Source organism: Dendropsophus ebraccatus, chromosome 3 (genome assembly GCF_027789765.1).
Source record: "Dendropsophus ebraccatus isolate aDenEbr1 chromosome 3, aDenEbr1.pat, whole genome shotgun sequence".
NCBI classification, from domain to species: domain Eukaryota; kingdom Metazoa; phylum Chordata; class Amphibia; order Anura; family Hylidae; genus Dendropsophus; species Dendropsophus ebraccatus.
The window spans coordinates 100,798,159-100,820,086 of NC_091456.1; the positions used below are offsets into that span (position 1 = coordinate 100,798,159).

Sequence of the window (21,928 nt, forward strand, 5' to 3'; positions counted from 1 at the left end):
CCGGTCGGACCGAACTTTTGAAAAGTTCCCTCATCTCTAAAGATAATATTTTCTATAGTCCTATTGTGGGGCTCATCTTGAAAGACAAAAGATGTTAACTCATAATATGTGTGTGGAGATGAGAAGAAAAAGAGCCGCACTGACCTGAATAAATAAAAAAAAACCCTTTATTTTATTCCAACATTGGTGTTGGAGGAAGAGAATACAGTGTGCTGTGTGGTGTTAGAGGAAGAGAATACAGTGTGCTGTGAGGTGTTAGAGGAAGAGAATACAGTGCACTGTGTGGTGTTACAGGTAGAGAATACAGTGTGCTGTGTGGTGTTAGAGGAAGAGAATACAGTGTGCTGTGAGGTGTTAGAGGAAGAGAATACAGTGCACTGTGTGGTGTTACAGGTAGAGAATACAGTGTGCTGTGTGGTGTTACAGGTAGAGAATACAGTGCACTGTGTGGTGTTACAGGTAGAGAATATAGCATGCTGTGTGGTGTTACAGATAGAGAATATAGCATGCTGTGTGGTGTTACAGGTATAGAATACAGTGTGCTGTGTGGTGTTACAGGTAGAGAATACAGTGTGCTGTGTGGTGTTACAGATAGAGAATATAGCGTGCTGTGTGGTGCTACAGGTAGAGAATACAGTGTGTTGTGTGATGCTACAGGTAGTAACTGCGTGCTGTGTGGTGTTACAGGTAGAGAATACAGTGTGCTGTATGGTGTTACAGGTAGAGAATACAGCGTGCTGTGTGGTGTTACAGGTAGAAAATACAGCATGCTGTGTGGTGTTACAGGTAGAGAATACAGTGTGCTGTGTGGTGTTACAGGTAGAGAATACAGCGTGCTGTATGGTTTTACAGGTAGAAAATACAGCATGCTGTGTGGTGTTACAGGTAGAGGATACAGTGTGCTGTGTGGTGTTACAGGTAGAGAATACAGCGTGCTGTGTGGTGTTACAGGTAGAGAATACAGTGTGCTGTGTGGATGATACAGGTAGAGAATACAGTGCACTGTGTGGTGTTACAGGTAGAAAATACAGACGGCTGTTTGGTAGAGAGCTAGATAGAGAATACAGTGTGCTGTGTGGTGTTAGGGTATGTGCACACTATGGAATCCCGGCAGATTCCCGCTTCGGATTCCACTGCTCTCCCCCGCTCACAGCCGCTGGCCCCATAGATTTCATTCTTTGGATTGCCAGATTCCGTGAGCAGGAGCGAGCTGTGGAATCCAAGGTGGGTGATCCGCTGAGATTCCGTAGTGTGCACATACCCTCACAGGTAGATAATACAGCGCACTGTGTGGTGTGACAGGTAAAGAATTCAGTGTGCTGGGTGGACAAGAACACAGTGAAGAGATGTAGTATTGCAAATGATAAAGTACTCTAATGAAATAAATCAGTAACACAATGAAACTAAAGTGTGAACACAGTCTAGATGTTCTGCAACAGCTCTGGGCGGGGAATTGGCAGGGTGAAGGGCTGAGGGAAAGCAATAAATTCTGGAACTTTTAGTACTGAGCAACTACTCAACCAGGAAGTACAACTGCGATGCCCTGGCCCCTAGGGGCCACTCCGCAGTGTAGATGGTGCTAACTGGCAGGAACCGGGGCAGCTGTAGGGTATAGGGTTGTCACGGTGAAGGCACGAGGGTGATACAGCTGGAAACCGGCTCCTGACCATGCGGGAATACTGGGCATGCGATTCCTCGTTGTCCTTAGTCAGGGCACCAATTATCACACCAATGCCAAGGTTCAGAAACAACGGTAGTTGTATATTTATTGTAACGGTGGTAACTAGTAGCAACAGTCTCTCCGGATGCAATCGGGAATAAGGCAATCTTGAATAAAGCAGAGTAATGGGTGATGCTGCAATAGGCTGTGAGAGTAGCGTGCTGAATGATGGGAGTAGTAGTGAAACTGAAGTTGAGATGCTGGGTGGAATGAGACTTGAATGAAATACTTGCTGTTGATGATTAGAGAAGATGATGAGAGGAACGACTGAACAATCGACACCAAGATGAGAATCTTGAGACTTGAGACAGGAACACAGCCAGTGGACTGGAGCGGCAGAGCACACGCAGGCCTCTCTCTTAGCAGGGAGAGAGGACGGACACAGAACTTGTCTCCTGAAGGTGGAGGACAAGACTGACAGGAACAGCAGAGCAACACACCCTATCCCCTCTGGGGCAGGAGATAGACTGAGGTAGAACAGGAAGTCACATGGTAACCCCAGCCAAAAGCTCCATGACCATTGGTGTTACCATGGAAGCAGGGGCACAGTCACGTGACATCCAGCCATTGCATTGTCACACCATTAGGCATATACAGAGAAATATACATGAGAAGTACCATACTTGAACACTGGGGGGCGACATAATACCACTAGGCACTGATACCTGAATATACATGCGATAAATGAATGGAATAGCAGATCTGAATACTGAGAAGGGTAACACAATACACGCAGTTTGCAGTGGACCATAGCTTTCCAGAACAGAACTGGTTATAATGCAAGTGTGAGCATGAAAAGGGCTGTTCTGGGACACTGCACAACCAGAGAATACAGAATGAAGACACACAAAACAAATGGATTTTTGGTAGTTTCAGAACTGGGTCAGACAGTTAAGCAATGCTATATGCTTCTGCAGCTGGTTTATTTTTTTACCTTTAGCTGGAGTTCCCCTTTAATTATTCTTTTACATTGTTGGCACTTCATGCAAGCAAATGTACCTTTACCTGTTGGGAATCCTCATAGAAAACCTCTCCTGCTCTTGACAATTCCTGTCTCAGACAGAGATGTCAGCAGAGAGCACTGTGTCAGATTGAAAACAAAACATTTCCTGCATGATATATAGCAGCTGATAAATATAGGAAGACTTGAGATTTTTTAATAGAAGTAAATTACAAATCTATATAACTTTCTGACACCTGTTGATTTGAAAGAAAAAGTTTTTCGCTGGACAACCCCTTTAACCCCTAGACGACCCTGTACTTCAGAGCAGGGCCGCGGTCCCGGGTGCCGCTTGTATCCCGGGACCGCGGCTATTAGTGGGCACGGTCTGATTGCCGTGCCCGCCAATTAATTATTCAGATGCAGCTGTCAAAGTTGACAGCTGCATCTGAATACTTCTTGCAGCCGATTCCCTGGTGTCTAGTGTGGGGGGGATCAACCACCCCCCCTCCCCGCAACATTGTCGCGGAGGAGTGATCCCCGCTTCCTCACCCGGCCGGGGACTGCACCATAATGGCGCTGATCCCGGCTCGGCACTCGATTGCCGAAAGCAGCAGCCGAAAGCAATCGAGTGCCGATCTTATTGGTCTAAGCAGTATAGCTATACTGCATAGATCTCAATGAGAGATCAGTGTGCTTATACTAGGGCTATGTTCACACTACGTAAAAATACGGCCGTTGTATACGCTCCGGTCGGGAACCTGTGCGGACCTGCAAATAAATGACATGTCAGTTTTCTGCGGCCGCAATTCAATGAATTGCGGCCGTAGGAAACCCTGTCAGTTTACACAATGAAGCGGGCGGCTTCATTGTGTGCTGCGCCCACATCAGAACCTTACGGCCAAAAAGATCATCCGGCCAGTACTTAAGTGCCGGCCGGGATGATCTGGGCAGAGATCGGCCGTTCCGTGACCTGGCCGGGTCACAAAACGGCCGGTCTCATACGTAGTGTAAACATAGCCTAGAAGTCCCCCAGGGGGAATAACCCTAACCCCAGGAGGAATAACCCTAACCCCAGGGAAAATAACCCCAACCCCAGGGGGGCTTCTCGTATAAGTGTAAAAAAAAAAAAAAAAAAAGTGTAATTATTAATAAAAAAAAAAAAACCCTAATAAAAGTTTGAATCACCCCCCTTTTCCCATGTTATAAATAAAAATTAATAAATAAACAAACATGTTTGGTATCGCCGCGTGCATAGTCGTCCAAAATATTAATTTATCACATTCCTGATCTCGCATGGTAAACAGCGTAAGCACCAAAAGAATCCCAAAGTGCAAAATTGCACATTTTTGGTTGCATCAAATCCAGAAAAATTGTAATAAAAAGCGATCAAAAAGTTGCATATGCGCAATGAAGATGCCGATAGAAAGTAAACATCATGGTGCAAAAAAATTACTTCTCACACAGCCCCATAGACCAAAGGATAAAAGCGCTATAAGCATGGTAATAAAGCGATTTTAAGGAACATATATTTGTAAACAATGGTTTGAATTTTTATGAAAAAATTCAGCCCGTCATTGCAAAGTACAATTAGTGGCGCAAAAAATAAGGGCTCATGTGGGTTTCTAGGTGAAAAAATGCAACTGCTATGGCCTTTTAAGCACAAGAAGGAAAAAACAAAAACGCACAAAATTTTAATTGGCCCGGTCCTCTAAGGGTTAAGTTGGGCTCCAACCCTCTGCATCTTTGCGCATGAGGAAGAAGGAACCAGTCCTCTGAAGGGTCTGTGAAACTGTAAGCATTTTGTGTGGACAAATATCTTTCTTGCATTGATGAATTGAGTTATCTAGTGATGAGCGAGTACTAAAATGCTTGGGTGCTCGTTACTCGAGACAAATATTTCCTGATACTCGGGTGTTTGTTTCGAGTAACGAAGGTCATGTGAAAACCTCTCAACCTCAGAAAATGATGGAAACACCACGGAAATGGACAGGAAACAGCAGGGGCACCATGTATGGATGCCTCTGAGGTTGCCTAATCGCACCATTATGCAAAATTCTAGGCAACAGCCTGGATAAAACAGAGGTAGGCATATGAACCACCCAAAAACTTTGCCTGAAACGACATAGCGGTGAGGACACAGAGAACCATTAAAACAGAGGTAGCATATTAACCACCCCAAAATTTAGCCTGACACAGCATGGCGGTGAAAACACAGGGAACCATTCAAATACAGCTAGCATACAAACCACCCAAACACTTTGCCTGACACAACATGGCAGTGAGGACACAGGGAGCCATTTGAATACAGGTAGCATATGAACCACCCAAACACTTTGCTGCCTGACACAGCATAGCGGTGAGGACACACGGAACCAATCAAATACAGGTAATATATGAACCACCCAAACACTTTGCCTGACACAACATGGTGGTGAGGACACAGAGAACCATTAAAACAGAGGTAGCATATGAACCACCCCAAAATTTAGCCTGACACAGCATAACACCAAAAAAAGAGGAACAGGGGTATGCGATACACAGGAGCACTCCAGACAAGAAAGTAATACAAAATTATTTATTAGAAATACCTAGAAAATTGACATACACTGACACAAAGGTTGGCAGAGGAACAAAAAATCCCTACACATTAAAAACAATTAAAATTCCCAAAAGAAAAAACACACATGGTGGGACCCACACGGTATAAGGGACCCCCAGGGTAAAACCACGGTCCTACAATATAGCTCAACTAACCCTCATAGGTCAAACACAATGCATATACAACCTAGTGATAGAAAATATTAATATAAGAAATATAAATGAGTGTATGCAGCTGTGTACGTGTCAAATGAATGGTGATTAGAAAGAAAAAATATAATAAGCAATAGTGAGTGTCAAACAAAAGGAGATGAAAACCATCCAAAAACATCACCAAATGGAGAGGGAGAGGAGCGATCCGTGGCTACCCATGATGCCCCTATGCGTTACGCTCCACCTGAACTTCGTCAGGGAGAAGGATATGCTGTGTAGGGATCCTATTTATACATATACTAATGTCAGGAGGCACCTGTGGCTAGTAGTCCATCAAAACACTCACCTGTCTATAGTGATACAACTTTCAGGGTATGTGCAACCATGGCAAAATGGCGCCTACGGCGTCCCGAAGTTCATACTGCGCCTGCGCAGAAGTGCATGAGCAATAAAACGCCACCGGAAGCCACATGATATGGGTATCCCGGTACTCACACTGCGCTTGCGCATGAATGTATTGGCAAAGAGCGCAGCCGGAAGCCGCATCAAGTGGGCAGACGTCATCAGACAAGCGTATCTCTCAACCAATGGAACGGCAACAACTGTTTAGCACTGAGGACATCATTGAATATGATGCAGATAATAAACAATGTCAAACTGGCCCGAGAAATTAGCAATCACCAGGCTCAATACCAAGTTCGATATATCTACTGTATAGCTAAATCCTTTAGCGCATGCGCAAACGAGACACATGATGTTATAATCCCAATATATGTGTGGGAAATACAAACCCTATTATTATTTTTACCCAGACACAACAATGGGTATCTCTGCATGACGTCGGCGCATATCGATGTAAAAAGAAAAGTTAAATAAAGCGCACCGCCTCATTATCAGCGTGCGCGTATGACAATAATCGTATCATATGTAACACGTAACCATAGTATCCATAGAATCCATAGATAGTATCAATATAAATAAAAAAATAATAGCAAACATCATAACAACACATCACGTTTTAGTTTGTCATCCAATGTTCCGTTCAGCTATGTTGGTAGCCCACACCAGCAAAAGCAATACATGCGCATGCGCCAATAAACGAATCTCGGAGAAAATCTCTAAGCACTAGATTACTCCTACATCTAAAACAAGGCGGAAGAGAGATAAATTTGTCACTGCATATATCAGTATGTGAATGTCAATGCCCAACCGCGCCAACAGTAGCCATTGTGCTTAACAGAGCATCACAACCAAATTCATTACGCGTCAAAAATGAACAAAAGACAAAGAACATTAAAAACCAACACACCCAGTTACCCTTGCCATGGTACACATACCCCAAAAGAAAAAATAATAATAATAAATCATAACCGTACAAATACAATGATTATTTCAAAAATTCATTCCCTATCACTAATTAGGTATCACTTAACAGTACTGCTATCACATTCACATGATCCTTATTCCATGATCGGCTATATAGGTAGGCACTAATCAAAGAGTGTTCATTTCCCAAGCTTTACTATCAGTAGCAGCCTAGATCAGAAAAACAGTAATAATTCACAATTCAGAGGACATCATTTTATCATAGGGGCAGGCATGGATTTCTCAATGTCCTAGTCCCTATGTTGTGTTGCGTCAAAATCCAACATCGATGTCAGGACAAAGGGCAGATAAATGCTGACCTCAGTGAAAAACACACACACACACAAGATCTGAGTCACAAAATAACAAAGTACACCTGACCAAAAATATAAAAAAATGAGAAAAAAGAAAAGAAGAAGAAAGAAGAAAAGAGGGAAGAGTGATCGATGTGAGAACTAAAATAGAAAAGAGAAACAGAAGGAAAAGAAGAAAAAAAAAAAGGAGGGAAGGGGAAGGAAAAGAAAAGAGATGAAAGAAGCATTCACCAGGTCAGTGCCGTTGTATCTCTACTAGTGCTAAGAGTGTAATATGTGAGAATATGTGGGATGTATAAATGTGAGTGTAACTAATGCAGTGTTAATTGGGCATGAAAAATGTTGTGAGGTGTAAAGATGTGTAAAGACAATAGTGTAGAATAGTGTATAGTGTAATGTGAAAAGCCTGTAAGAGAATAGGAAAAGCCTATCCATGGAAACAGGTCAGTAAAAATCTGGGGAACAAAAAATGAATGAATCAGATAGATATTACCAACATCATCATAGCCCTATCCACCAAACACTTACTTGTAGAAGCCCATATACAGGAGTTCCTCATTCATTCCCTCCGGAAAGAGGCACCCAAGTTTATGGATCCATCTTGACTCTGTACAGAGGAGAGACTTAACAATATCACCTCCCCTTACACCCACGGACCTTTTCTCCAGCCCAAATACCCTCAATCCATTACACCTACCACCATGTTTGTCCTTGAAGTGCGAAGCCACAGAAGTGAGATCCAAGGTTGCATGAGATGCTGTAGCCGCTCTTCTAATATTTGACAAATGTTGTTGAATCCGTTTACGTAATTTTTGTGTTGTTTGTACAACATAGACCAGAGAGCATGGGCACACTATCGCGTAGATCACATTTCTACTTCTGCAGTTTATATAGTCCCTCAGTACATACCGACTATTGTCCTTTGGATTGCAAAACTCATAGGTTGAGGGCATAAATTGACAAACACTGCAGTCACCACATGGGTGTGAACCCTTGACTCGTGTGCCAGTGCCTGTTCTCCGATTAGGTCTAGTAAAGTGGCTCCGGGTTACCAGATCTTTTAACCCTTAGACGACCCAGGGCGTATAGTTACGCCATGGAAGTCTGTCCCCAGACGACCTAGGGCGTAACTGTACGCCCTGGGTGTTTCTCCCGCTATGAAGCGTGCTCCGGAGCGGAGCGCGCTTCATAGCAGGTGGGGGCCGGCTGCAATCAGCAGCCGGGACCTCACCGGTAATGACACGCTGCAGCGATTGCGCTGCCGCGTGTCATTAACTCCTTAAACGCCGCGATCGCGGCGCGACCGCGGCGTTTAAGTGTAAGTGACAGGGGGAGTCCCCTGTCACTTACCGATCGGGACCCCCGCAGTGTGACTGCGGGGGTCCCGATCGGTAAAACGGGCCGCCGGAGGTCTCTCACCTGCCTCCGTGCGGTCCGATCGGCGATCTGCTGCACTGAGCCTGCACAGGCAGGCTCAATGAGCAGATCGCCGATAACACTAATCAATGCTGTGCCTATGGCATAGCATTCATCAGTGTAAAAATCCAAGTAGTGAATGTAAAAGTCCCCCAAAGGGACTTCAAATGTGTAAAAAAAAAAAAGTTAAAAACACACACACACTACCCCAAAGCCCCTCCCCCAATAAAAGTTGAAATCACCCCCCTTTCCCATTATATAAATAAAACATATAAAAATAAATAAATAGATAAACATATAATATACCGTAGCGTGCGTAATTGTCCGATCTATTAAAATATAACAAGCGTCATTGCGAACGGTAAACGGCGTACACGAAAAGAGGGGAAAAAGTGCGCGGATTACCGATTTTATGTTACATTATATATATAAAAAAATTTATAAAAAGTGATCAAAACGTCCGATCTTCACAAATATAGTATTAATAAAAACTAGAGATCATGGCGGAAAAAATGACACCCCATACAGCCCCGTAGGTGAAAAAATAAAACCGTTATAAGCGTCACAATAGTCCCATTTTATTTATAATTAATTGCCAAAAAAAAGGATTTCATTTAAAAAAAATATATAACATTAGAGAATCTGCGTAAACCTGCATATGGCTGTGTTCGTACTGACCTATAGAGTAATGGTATCATGTCGCTTTTACCATATAGTGCATTACGTAGACACAGGAACCCCCCAAACGTTACCATATTGCATTCTTTTTTACGATTTCACCTATTTATATCTTCATAAATAATATATTTGGAATTCCATCATACATGTTATGGTAAAATGAAAGACGCCATTACACAGTACAACTACTCCTGTAACAAACAAGCACTTACATGGCTTGTAGATAGAAAACTGAAAGTGCTAGAGTTTTTAGAAGGGGAGGAGGGAAAAACGGAAACACTAAGATCAAAATTTGCGCGGTCCACTGGGTCATTTTGGGCCTGATCCTCAAAGGGTTAAATTACATGCTCGTCTTGCTGTCAACATCGGCCGATCGGTTATATGTGGGGTCAATCTGGGCTCTACTCCCAGCTGACACAGCATGGCGGTGAGAACACAGAGAACCATTCAAACACAGGTAGCATATGAACCACCCAAACACTTTGCCTGACACAGCATGGCAGTGAGGACACAGGGAACCATTCAAATACAGGTAGCAAATGAACCACCCAAACACTTTTCCTGACACAGCATGGCAGTGATGACACAGGGAACTATTTAAATACGGGTAGCATATGAACCACCCAAACACTTTGCCTGACACAGCATGACGGTGAGGACACAGAGAACCATTAAAAGAGAGGTAGCAAGTGAGCCTCCCAAAAATTAGGCCTGACACAGCATGGCGGTGAGGACACAGAGTTTCATTAAAGCAGAGGTAGCATTTGAACCACCCCAAATTTAGCCTGACACAGCATGGCGGTGAAAACTCATGGAACCATTCAAACACTGGTAGCATATGGACCACCCAAAAACTTACACCACTGACCCAGACCAAGATGGACAATACAATCATCCAATAAAAATAGCCGGATTATGGCTAGATTTAGCGTCACACTCTCATGCAGTTGTGCGTGAGAGGCATATCATTGGAGGTAGGGACGAAGAATAACAATACAGTTTTCTTAAGAGGCCCTGGAATTTGAATGACTTTAAAGAGTCTCTAAGAGAGGGCAAGTGCGGTACCCTTTCTATTAAAAAGACCTGGTCAATCCTGCCTTCAAAAAGGCTACAACATCCAAGGAAGGTAGACGGTACTGGTGAAAGGCCTGGTCAATCCTGCCTCCAAAAAGGCTATAACAACATCCAAGAAAGGTAGAAGCTACTGGTAAAAGGCCTGGTCAATCCTGCCTTCAAAACGGCTAAAACATCCAAGGAAGGTAGAAGGTGCTGTTCAGCAGTTTGAGAACCGCCTGTTGGTGCTTACCACAGCAGTGCTGCTGCGCCTAAAACTAAAATTCCCGGGTTATGGCTATATTTAGCCTCACACCCTCATGCAGTTGTGCGTGAGAGGCATATCTTTGGAGGAAGGGACGAAGAATAACAATACAGTTTTCTGAGAAGCCCCGGAATTTTATTAAAAAGACCTGGTCAATCCTGCCTTCAAAACGGCTACAACATCCAAAAAAGGTAGAAGGTACTGGTGAAAGGATGGCAGAGGACACCCGTAAGATGACATCCACAGATATTATGGTTCGAAATGGACAAGACAAGGATGCTAAATTGAATTTGACTTTGACTGTAGCAGTTGGGGTAACATTCCCTGCATAATATGACTCACTACTTCTACCCCCACTGCTATTTTGACTTCGAATTTGACTGTAGCAGTTGGGGTAACATTGCCTGCATCATGGCAGGCAGTGGCAGTGAGGCAGTCAGGACACAGGGAACCATTCAAATACAGGTAGCATATGACCCACCCAAACACTTTGCCTGATACAGCATGGCTGTGAGGATACAGGGAACCATTAAAAGAGAGATAGCATATAAACCAATTCAAAATTTAGCCTGACACAGCATAGCAGTGAGGACACAGGCAACCATTCAAATACAGGTAGCTTTTGAACCACCCAAACATTTTGCCTGACACAGCATGGCGGTGAGGACACAGAGAACCATTGAAAGTGAAGTAGCAGGTGAGCCTCCCAAAAAACATTCCCTGCATCATGTTACTCACCACTTCTCCCCCCACCACTGTTTTGATTTTGAATTTGACTTTAAATTCGACTGTAGCAGTTGAGGTAACTTTCCCTGGTTGACTTGTGGAAATGCGCAACAGATGCGGTGCACCTTGGCCAAATTGGGGTAGGTTGTAAGGAACCGCACCAACACTAGGTTAAAGATGTGGGCCAGGCATGGTACATGTGTGAGGCTGCCGAGTTGCAGAGCCGCCACCAGGTTCCTTCCGTTGTCACACGCAACCAAGCTCACTGCTAATTACACAGAATAATACAATACAGTCTTCTTAAGAGGCCCCGGAATTTATCAAAAAGACCTGGCCATGGTCAATCCTGTCTTCAAAACGGCTACAACATCCAAGGAAGGTAGAAAGTACTGGTGAAAGGACGGCAGAGGACACCCGTAACATGGCATGGTACATGTGTGAGTCTGCCGAGTTGCAGAGCCGCCACCAGGTTCTGCCCATTGTCACACGCAACCAAGCTCACTGCTAATTACACAGGGTAATTAGCAGTGCGCTTGGATATGTCTGCAATAAGAAATAAAGAAATAATAAAATTCATAAACGTCAGCCTGGCAGCGCTGTCAGTTGACAGGCAGGTGCGCTTATTAGTGACTGATGATGCCACTAGCTGCACTGCAGAACTGCTCTGACAACATGCTAGGGGCAGGGCAGCCCAGCACCTCCAAGTTAAACTCAAAATCGAATCAGCAGTGGGGAGAAGTGGTGAGTAAAACCAAACTCACTTCTAATTGCCCTGTGAAAGATGGTGGCATATACTATATAGCTGCAGTTACCTACAGATTGTATACGACAACCTCCAGAAACTACTGTGACCAGAATATTTTCTTATTTCTTCATTTATGACTGCAGTCACATCAAAGCTCACTGCTAATTGCCCTGTGAAAGATGGTGGCATAAACTATATAACTGCAGTTACCCACAGATTGTATACGACAACCTCCAGAAAGTAGTGTGACCAGTATATTTTCTTATTTCTTCATTTATGACTGCAATCACATCAAAGCTCACTGCTAATTGCCCTGTGAAAGATGGTGGTATATACTATATAATAGTAATAATAATATAATAGTACTGAGGACTTTTTAGGGGTCTGCATGCAACACCTGCTGTCCTCTTTCTGCCAGCAGCCGATCACCACAGTGTGCTGCTAAAATCTTGGTAGCTGCACTGCATGTCCCAGCCAGCAGTCTGGAGTCTGACTTTGAGTTTGACTTTGAGCATAGTGGAGGTGAAGGGGTGGGTGTAGGGTGGAAGGCGCTTGTGCCTGGGGCCTGGGCGGGGGGACTGACAGAGCCAGCATGTGACACAGGGGAAGAAGCACTAACTAAGTGAATGGCCTTGCTTCCACTAAGTGGGTTGTTTAGCACTCACATGCCTGTGCATGCTGGTAGTGGTTAGGCTGGTAGTGGTGGCTCCCCTGCTGATCCTGGCGTGGCACAGGTTGCACACTACAGTACATCGATCATCCGCGGTTTCTTTAAAGAACTTCCAGACTTGCGAACATCTAGGCCTGGCCACGGTAGTTTGACTCCGTGAAACAGTTGCTGATCTACTTGCTCTGGCCCTGCTTCTCCCTCTGCCCACCCCACTTGACTCCCCCTCGGAAGCACTGTCACTAGGCTTATCCACCCGGCTAGGGTCAGTCACCTCGTCCTCATCCACCAGCCCTTCCTCCAATTCTGAATCCCTCCTTTCCCTGGAGGGTCCAGGCTGTGGGGAAGGAGGCTGAGCTTCTGGAGCAAGGGTTCCACTCCTGTGGCTAGCGTGGATGGACTGCGTGGAAGACTGAGTGGTGGATAAGTTACGGGACACATTATCCGCTTTCCACGTCAGCATCTGTTCACACTGCTGCGGTTTCAATAGTGGTGTACTCTGAGACGCTGTAAGTTGCGAGAAGAAGCTAGGGATTGAATGTCTGCAGTGTGCCACTGCTCCCTTCTCAATGGGTGCTGCTGTGTCACCCTGCCCAGAGTCACGGCCTCTGGCCACTGCATCGCTTGGAACCCCACGCCCTCGTCCCTTACCCCTGGGCTTCACCATTTTATGGACACTGCACAGTCAAAACTGAGATAGCTGCACTACAAATCACAGCAAGCGAAGAAAATATATTACTCAGACTACTTTTGGAGGTAGTCGTATAGAGTCTGTGTGTAAGTGCTACAATATGGTGTATAGCAGCACTTACACAGGGCAATTTGCAGTGAGCTTGGGTATGCCCTCAGTAAGAAATACAGAAATAAGAAAATATACTAGTGGTCAGTTCCCTTTAGTTTTTGGGAAACTGTGGTATACAATCTGTTGGAGGCTGTACCTATACACTGTGTGACACCTCCTTACACAGGGCAATCAGTAGTGAGCTTAGATATGCCTTGAGTAGTAAATACAGAAATCAGCAAATATACTATTGGTCCCGCTAGTTTTTGGGAGGCTGTGGTATACAATATGGTGGTGGCTGCACCTGTACACTCTGTGACACCCCCTTTACACTGTGCAATCAGTATTTAGCTTGGATATGCCTTTAGTAAGAAAGACAGAAATCAGCAAATATAGAAGTGGTCCCACTTGTTTTTGGGAGGCTGTGGTATACAATCTGGGGGTGGCTGCAGCTATACACTACTGTGTGACATCCCCTTACACTGGGCAATCACTACTGAGCTTAGATATGCCTTGAGTAGTAAATACAGAAATCAGCAAATATACTTGTGGTCAGTGTCACAGTAGTATTTGGAGGCTGTCTATAGAGTCTGTGTGTAAGTGGTGGGCTGTGGTTTATGGCACCTGTTACACAGTACAATGAACAGTGAAGTTCTATGCAGGTGTACTGCAAATCACAGCAATACAATCTACGACGACAGCAACACCACCAGCCACAAAATCATAAAAGAGTACTGAGCACTTCTTAGGGGTCTGTATGCAACACCTAATGTCCCCTTTCTGCCAGCAGCCGATCACCACAGTGTGCCTGTGAAATCGTGGTAGCTGCATTGCAAGTTCCAGCCAGCAGTCTGTAGTAATAAAAATTAAGGCTATGTTCACACTACGTAAGTCTCCGGACGTAGCGCGTTCCGTGAATAAGCGGCCGAAGACTTACGTAGTTTGCGTAAAATGGAAAGTATACCATGTATGGCTGCACAGTTCACACTACGTACGAACTTACGCCCAGATCGTACGTGGCACCGTAAAAAATGAACCAGACCATTGTTTGAGGACGAAAATGCCGTAACGTAGCGTAACATGTGGTCCTGTACGTAGTGGTGATTTCTTCATTTTGCAAGCTTTTTGTGCTGATCCAAAAGGTTCTGTGGGGTGTCCGGGGCTAGGCGAAGATTTCCAAGTAAAAGACAGCTGTCAGATCACTACGTAGGGCGCTCGGGAAGAGTAAGTAGACTTCGGGCGTAAGTTCGCGGTCCGTATGTAGCCGGCCGCAACTTGCGTAAATTTCCGGCCGGAGTTTAACACGTATATGTCCGGCCGCGAAAATGTGCGGACGGACATATACGTAGTGGGAACATAGCCTAAGAACGATTTGAAGCCCTAACAAGGCCTGTTTGGTTGTTTCGCTAGTATTCCCTGCCTACTGGAATGCTAATTCCCTCCCTAACGCTCTCCCTGACCAGCAGCAGCTCTGTCCCTAATCTCTTCCAGCATGTATGTGAGCCAAGCCTCGGCGGCCGCGATTTTTGTATGGCAGGGTCATCTGATCTGGCCAACCAATCGCTGCTATCAACATTTATAGGTCCCACGTGATTGCAGGATGTACCAAAGAGTCTCCTGCATGTTTATTGGCTGAGAAATTGTGCCCAAACTTACAGGAAACGGATGATGAGATTTTCTCGAGTATCGCTAGTTGCTCATCCGAGTAACGAATACCATAGAATACCCTAATACTCAAACGAGTACCAAGCTCGGACGAACATGTTCGCTTATCTCTAGTGTTCTCTAAACAGGAACGGAACCATAGAATAGACCACAGCTGCTAGATGAAGGTACAAACTTATTGAGTGGTGTGAACACTATTCCTTACCACATTATGAATATATTGCTGAGATGGTGTGTCCTGACTAGAGGACTGGCTCTAAAGCAGAAGGTGAGATTCTGTCTGTAGACTTGGGGACTGCCACAAGAGAAGATGGAATGGCGTCTGCTGACTTGGGGACTGCCATTAATAGAAGATAAGATGGTATATGCCTACTTGGAAGTAGATGGGACGAACTAGGTTGATTTAGCCACTGGCTGTTGTGGCTCTTCCTCCCACACCTCAGGTTCTGTTGATGGCGAACAAGATTCCCAAGCTAACACACCGGCCAGGTGATGGCAACAGCCCACCTCCATGTAGCCTCGGCATAGGGGTGTACTCCACTTTCTCACCGGGTTCAAGGTTGTGCATGTAGTCCAGAAGGTAGTCCCTCTTAACAGAGTGCCGACTCGCAAAAAGAGCACACCTGTTTTGGATATATTTTACAAAGCTGTATACTTTTACTTTACCAAATTCCAGTACCATGGCTTCTCTCCGTTCAGGACACTGTTCTCCCAAGTTTGGCTGTTCCACATGTCTTTGTGTGGTGGCCTACGCTACCCCTACCCTGCCTGTGAGCAGAGACAGACGGCCGGTCACAAGTTAGATGGAACGGCGTGACTCCATGGGTGTAATGGTTGGCCGAGGTATAGCCCTGCCCGGTGGTATTTTGTTGTGACGCCAGTGCTGGTTAGGCACACAGGTATTGCGGAACACCTGCTTTTATTTTAAGTGGGCTGGCTATACCTTTTCCCCTGTGGACAGTGACCTGCGGGGCTGTTTGGGGCTCCTTTGGGCAATTGTCACGGTGGTCCGGAGTGGAGTGGTGACCCACCCAGACTATTGGCACTGCCACCCATAGAAAGGGGAGATAACCCAAGGAAAATGTGATTACTGTGTCAGAGCTTGGTGAAGAACTACAGAGTTCCGTTAAAATAAATACACTCTTGTTTACTGTGAACATACTTGATACAGGAGAGTACAATATACTTTTATCTTGATATGTTACTTTTAGACTTGAAACAGGAACAGATCTGTACTGAGTGAAGAGAGTGATACAGCTGTGCTGGCTTGGTTGCGTGTTGACAGATAGAAGAGGTTAAGAGGAGTAAATGTAGTACTGTGCTCTGCCGGAATTTTAGAGGTAGAATAAGTAGAATACCTGAAATTAGAGAGAATACTTAAGCCCATGTTTTGACTCCTTGGTCTTTGCACCACCTATTGCCCACCAGTGTCGCGTGACCCGTCCTAGAGGGTGACACAAGCCCCAGACCTTGTTACCTGGGATGAGCAGAGTAGTCAGAGTTCTCGGATGACACCCACGCTGCAAGATAGAGTCCTTAGGCTTCTAGCAACTTTGCTCTATCTGGATCAGTTCCTTTACTTCTTGTGGATACTGTCCTGCACTGTGTTACTCTTGTCCACGGCGTGGGTTGGGGTGATCTTGGACTTGTCCTAGTAGCGACTTAACACTGCATAGTGTATAATAAGGTTGCTTGAGGGAAAACTGTGTCTAGGTCTCGCATACTGGGGACCTGGCAGGAGCAGGGCCCCACTTGACGACTGTAGGGAGCATCCTATCTTGCGTCCTTTCTCTACAGAATCCAAGGCAAAAGACTTTACACTTCCTCTACTCATGTGACTTCCTTCCTACAGCATATGTAAACTGTGCTGAGTGGGTGAGGAGTGCGTGTGTAAAAAGTAAAGAGAAAAGTGATAGGTTAAAAGAGAAAAAGAACTCTCATTGGTGTACAGATCCATGTGGTACATAAGACATCTTGTGGTAAAATTTTGCTACTGCTACATTACGACTTACACTTTTAAGTATAGGCTTTTGCGTAGGGTGTAACCAATAGCAACACCCGTGGGGGGATACCACATTTGCACTTCCCACTTCTGCTCTTTCTTTTCCCTGAACCAGCTCCTATCCCTCTAAGATGGACCTGAGGAAATAGGTTCTGCCACAGGAAGGAGTGTTTATTCTCTCTAACAGCGTTCTGGGCCTAAGCATGGCTCTTTTCTAAAGTCCCTGTCTTTGGAAGCAACTGGGCCTGGAAATGAACTTTTGTGACTTGAAAGGGGCTCAGGCAAGCTTGATGGCCTTAGTGGGACTGCTGTGTGTTAAGTATAGCTCGACGACTTTAGTGGAACTGCTGCACACTCAGTATGGCTTGACGGCATCAGTGGGATTGCTGCACACTCAGGCGTGCTTGACAGCCTCTCTGGGATAACTGCATGCTTAGTATGGCTTGACAGCCTCAATGGGACGGCTGCATGCTCAGGCACCCTTGAAGGCCTTTCTGGGATTTCATCACTCCAATCACATGGTGGGGGAATGTGTGAAATTGGCTCTACATCCCAGCCGGACTTGATAGCCTTTTAGTAGCTGAGTGGTGGTGACAAGGGAGCTGCTTGCCATCATGCCATATCTTCCTCCTCCTCAGGCCACTCCATAAGCAGTTGTGGATACCAAGACTCCTCATCCTCCTCTGGCCACTCCACAAGCACTGGACTCCTGCACCACACTGCCAACCTGCTGCAAATGTGCACACAGAAACGCTCTAAACGCATTAAAAAACACATTTTAGGCACAAACATATGTGTTTTGTGTGCATTTTTGCAACAGAAGAGGCCCAAAAGTCCCGCTAGTGTAGCTTTCATATTTTAGCTGTTTTAGTGTTGTCATGATCATGCCTGAAAAGGCATCAGTGCCACCCTCTGCGGTGAAGATCCGACCCCTGCGCCAAAGATTGCGCTTTTGGCATTAAGTCCGTGCCTGGTTTTGTTATGTTCTCTGCTTGTCTTTTGTTATCCAGTCCATGTTTTCTCAGTTTTCCATGCACTTTCCTTGTTGTGGTCTGTTCACTAATTGTGTCTGCTGTGGTGTGATTGACAGGTCTCTTCTCCTCTGGATTTCTTGTGTGTTTCTCCTGCTCCACCTATCCGCTTGGAGTCCAGGACTTCTGTTCCCTTATAAGCTTCTCCCTCCCTTCACTCAGGGCTCTTGATAGTTTTGCAGCTTGTCTGTCTGCTAGATCCAGCCTCTTGCCTTATTGTCTGTTTTCCTGATCCCTTTGCTTGTTCCTTGCCTTGTCCTCTAGTTACCTGGTTATTGTCTCTGGTTTCTGTTTCTCTCTGTACCTTGTTTACTGTCTGTTATTGTGTTTAGTTCCTTGTACCTTTTGTACCTTTCTGACCTGGATTTCGTGACCTCGACTTTGCTTGTGGATTCTGACTCTGTACTTCTGCTGCCCGTTTGTTGCCAACCTTGCCCGCCGACTATTCTTTATTGTGTTAGTTTGTCTTGTTTTGTTTAGTGTTTGCACTTACTGTAGCGTAGGGAACGCCGCCCAGTTGCGGACGGTCATTTAGGGCCTGCTCTGCAAGAAGGTAGGGACAGTGTGGGGGGTCTTAGCCAGGGCTGGTTTTAGACTAGATGTGGCCCTGGGCAAAGTTAAAGGTGGGGCCCCAAATGCTGAAATATTTTAGCAACAATTTAAGGTCCCCATACATTTTACTCTTTTGTTGGTGGTACCTGTTGCTCCTGGTGGGCTCCTGGTGTATGGGGCTCTCTGGACAGTCCTCTGACAGATGATATCAGTGGACATAGGGGATCAAGCTTGATGGAAAATCAATGCCCAACCTCTTTGTTCTAAGAGAGATAAGCCGCCATCAGATCTGTATGGCTATGGCTTTACCCTCTCATAGAAAACACAGGAAAACTCAGATGTGCCAAATTTCTGTGTATGGGGAGGACGGGACCAGATGGGAGAGATAATTGTCAGCTGAAGGAATGTTCAGCCAGCAGTTATTGGAAGCATACGGCCACTTTTAAGGCCGTATTACACGGCCTGATATTCTGCAGAAGTGAGCGCCAATCTGGTAGAATGGAGCTCGCTTAGAGAGCCTACTACAGCAAAAGCTATGTAGGAGATTTATCAAACTGGTGTAAAGAAGAATTGGCTCAGTTGCCCCTAGCAACCAATCAGATTCCACCTACTTAGAATCTGAGTAATGAAAGGTGGAATCTGATTGGTTGCTAGGGGCAACTGAGCCAGTTTCACTTTACACTATGTTTGATAAATCTCCCCCTATGTGTATATATACAGTATATCATTAGTGATGTGTGTGCAATCCTTGCTGTATATAGTAAACAATAAAGATATATATACTACCTGATCACGTTCCCCGGTGTCCTCAGGCCATGTCTGTGATATATACTACCTGATCATGTTCCCCGGTGTCCTCAGGCCTTGTCTGTGATATATACTACCTGATCATGTTCCCCAGTGTCCTCACAGAGCGATAGCGTCCTGATTCGGACAATTTTCGCTCCATGTATTAGGGCCCTTACTCAGTTCAGAAGTTTACATGCCGCTACATGTCAGGACTACCGCTACATGCCGGGACCGCCGCTACATGCCGGGACCGCCCCTACATGTCGGGACCGCCCCTACATGTCGGGACCGCCCCTACATGTCGGGACCGCCCTTACATGTCGGGACCGCCCCTACATGTCGGGACCGCCCCTACATGTCGGGACTGCCCCTACATGTCAGGACCGCCGCTACATTCTGGGACTGCCCCTACATGTCAGGACCGCCGCTACATTCTGGGACTGCCACTACATGCCAGGACTGCCTCTAAATGCCAGGAATGCCGCTAAATGCCTGGACTGCCCTACATGCCAGGACTGCCGCTAAATGTCAGGACTGCCCGCTAGTGGTGTAAATACAAGAACTATTTATATGAATTGCTTTAAAAAAATAAATTTAAAAAAATCACTATAATCAGGACCAAATATTACCTCCATACCGTTATTGAAGAAAACACACTATATATAGGCCAATATTACAACCATAAAAGTGACCGCCCCATAATGACTCTATATACACTATATACAGACCAATATTACCGCCATAGAGTGACCACCGCATAATGACTCTATATACACTATATACAGACCAATATTACCGCTATAGACTGACCACTGTATAATAAATGACTGTATATACACTGTATACAGACCAATATTATGTGGCTGTCACCCTATGGCTGTACTATTGGTGTATATAGTGTATATATAGAGTCATTATGTGGCAGTCAATCTATGGCAGTAATGACTCTATATATACGCTATATACAGACCAATATTATTGCCATAGGCTGACCCCTGTATAATGACTTTATATACACTCTATATACAGACCAATATTACCGCCATAGAGTGACCACTGCATAATGACTCTATATACAGACCAAAATTACTGCCATAGACTGACCCCTGTATAATGACTCTATATACACACTATATACAGACCAATATTATGTGGGCGATCACTCTATGGTTGTACTATTGGTCTGTATATAGTGTGTATATAGAGTCATTATGTGGTGGTCACTGTATGGCGGTAATATTGGTCTGTATATAGTGTCATTATGTGGTAGTCAATCTATGGCAGTAATGAGTGTATATATATATACGCTATATACAGACCAATATTAATGCCAAAGAGTGACCACTGCATAATGACACTATATACAGACCAATATTACCACCATAGAGTGACCACCGCATAATGGCTCTATATACACTATATACAGACCAATATTACCACCATACAGTGACCACCACCTAAGGACTGAATACCACCTTATTTTTTTCTCAATAAAATACACCGTATTGCCTTAGTGATGTCATCATACACTATACATAGGAGCTGCAGCAATTACATAGGACTGATGAGGCCGGAGAATGGCTGCAGCTCCTATATACAGTCTATTCACCTCAACACTTGGAGTCAGCAGTGCTTATACACACATACCATTATATATATATATATATATATATATATATATATATATATACACACACACACACCATTATATATATATATATATATATATATATATATATATATATATATATACACACACACACACTCACACACCCATGAAAACACATTATACAGATACAAACCATCCAGTCCACACACTATACACAGGACATGTAACACACACTGCATTCATGCATTATACACCTACATTCATACACATTACACACTACATGTACAGAATACTTGCTCCCTCTAGCATGCTGGTTGTAGTGGTGAATCCCCCTCATGTTCCTTGCAGCAGCAGCAGCAGCAGGCTGTCATCCTCACCCGGCAGCCCTCTCCTCCATCGTCCCGACAGCTCCACACCAGAGCAGGAAGTCACGTGCAGTGAGAGGAGCTGGAGGGAGGGGGAGGGGGAGGGGGAGCAGACACTGAGCCCAGCGTCCTGCAGCCTCTGCGTGACCCCTGATAGCAGCAGCCAGGGATCACTCCCAGACGCTGGAGGACGCTGTCTGTGCTCTCCTCTCCACTGGAACTGCGGTAGGGGGCCCCTGGGGGATGGGGGCCCTGGGCATTTGCCCTGCTTGCCCCCCCTAATGCCGGCCCTGGTCTTAGCCATAGGGCCCACTTGTCCTGTGTCTCTGTGTTCCCAGGGGCCCTGACAAGTGTGTTTCGTTGGTTGTTTGGAATTACCACACTTCTCACGGTGGGCCACAAGTTGGATCAGTTGGCTATCCCTGAACGCTGGCTCCAGGCTTTTGGGGCCCCTTGGTAGACAGAGCCTCAGCGGGCCCCTTTGTATAGCA

General features: G+C 45.2%; 1 protein-coding gene across 3 annotated transcripts in view; it reads right to left on the bottom strand.

Annotated features, from left to right (window-relative positions):
* SPMAP2 (sperm microtubule associated protein 2) overlaps positions 1 to 7,951 on the bottom strand; it is a 150,785-nt gene extending 142,834 nt beyond the window's left edge. Inside the window, exons 1-2 of one of the 3 annotated variants that reach the window (XM_069964442.1) lie at positions 7,791 to 7,951; positions 7,622 to 7,700 (exon numbers count right to left, since the gene is read on the bottom strand). In XM_069964442.1, the coding sequence (XP_069820543.1) occupies positions 7,622 to 7,656 (35 nt within the window). In that variant the 5' untranslated portion in view covers positions 7,657 to 7,700; positions 7,791 to 7,951. Of the gene's footprint in view, positions 1 to 7,621; positions 7,704 to 7,790 lie in introns of those variants that run through there. The other 2 variants (XM_069964444.1, XM_069964443.1) reach the window with 2 other exon arrangements.
* Between the last annotated feature and the right edge of the window lie 13,977 nt (positions 7,952 to 21,928).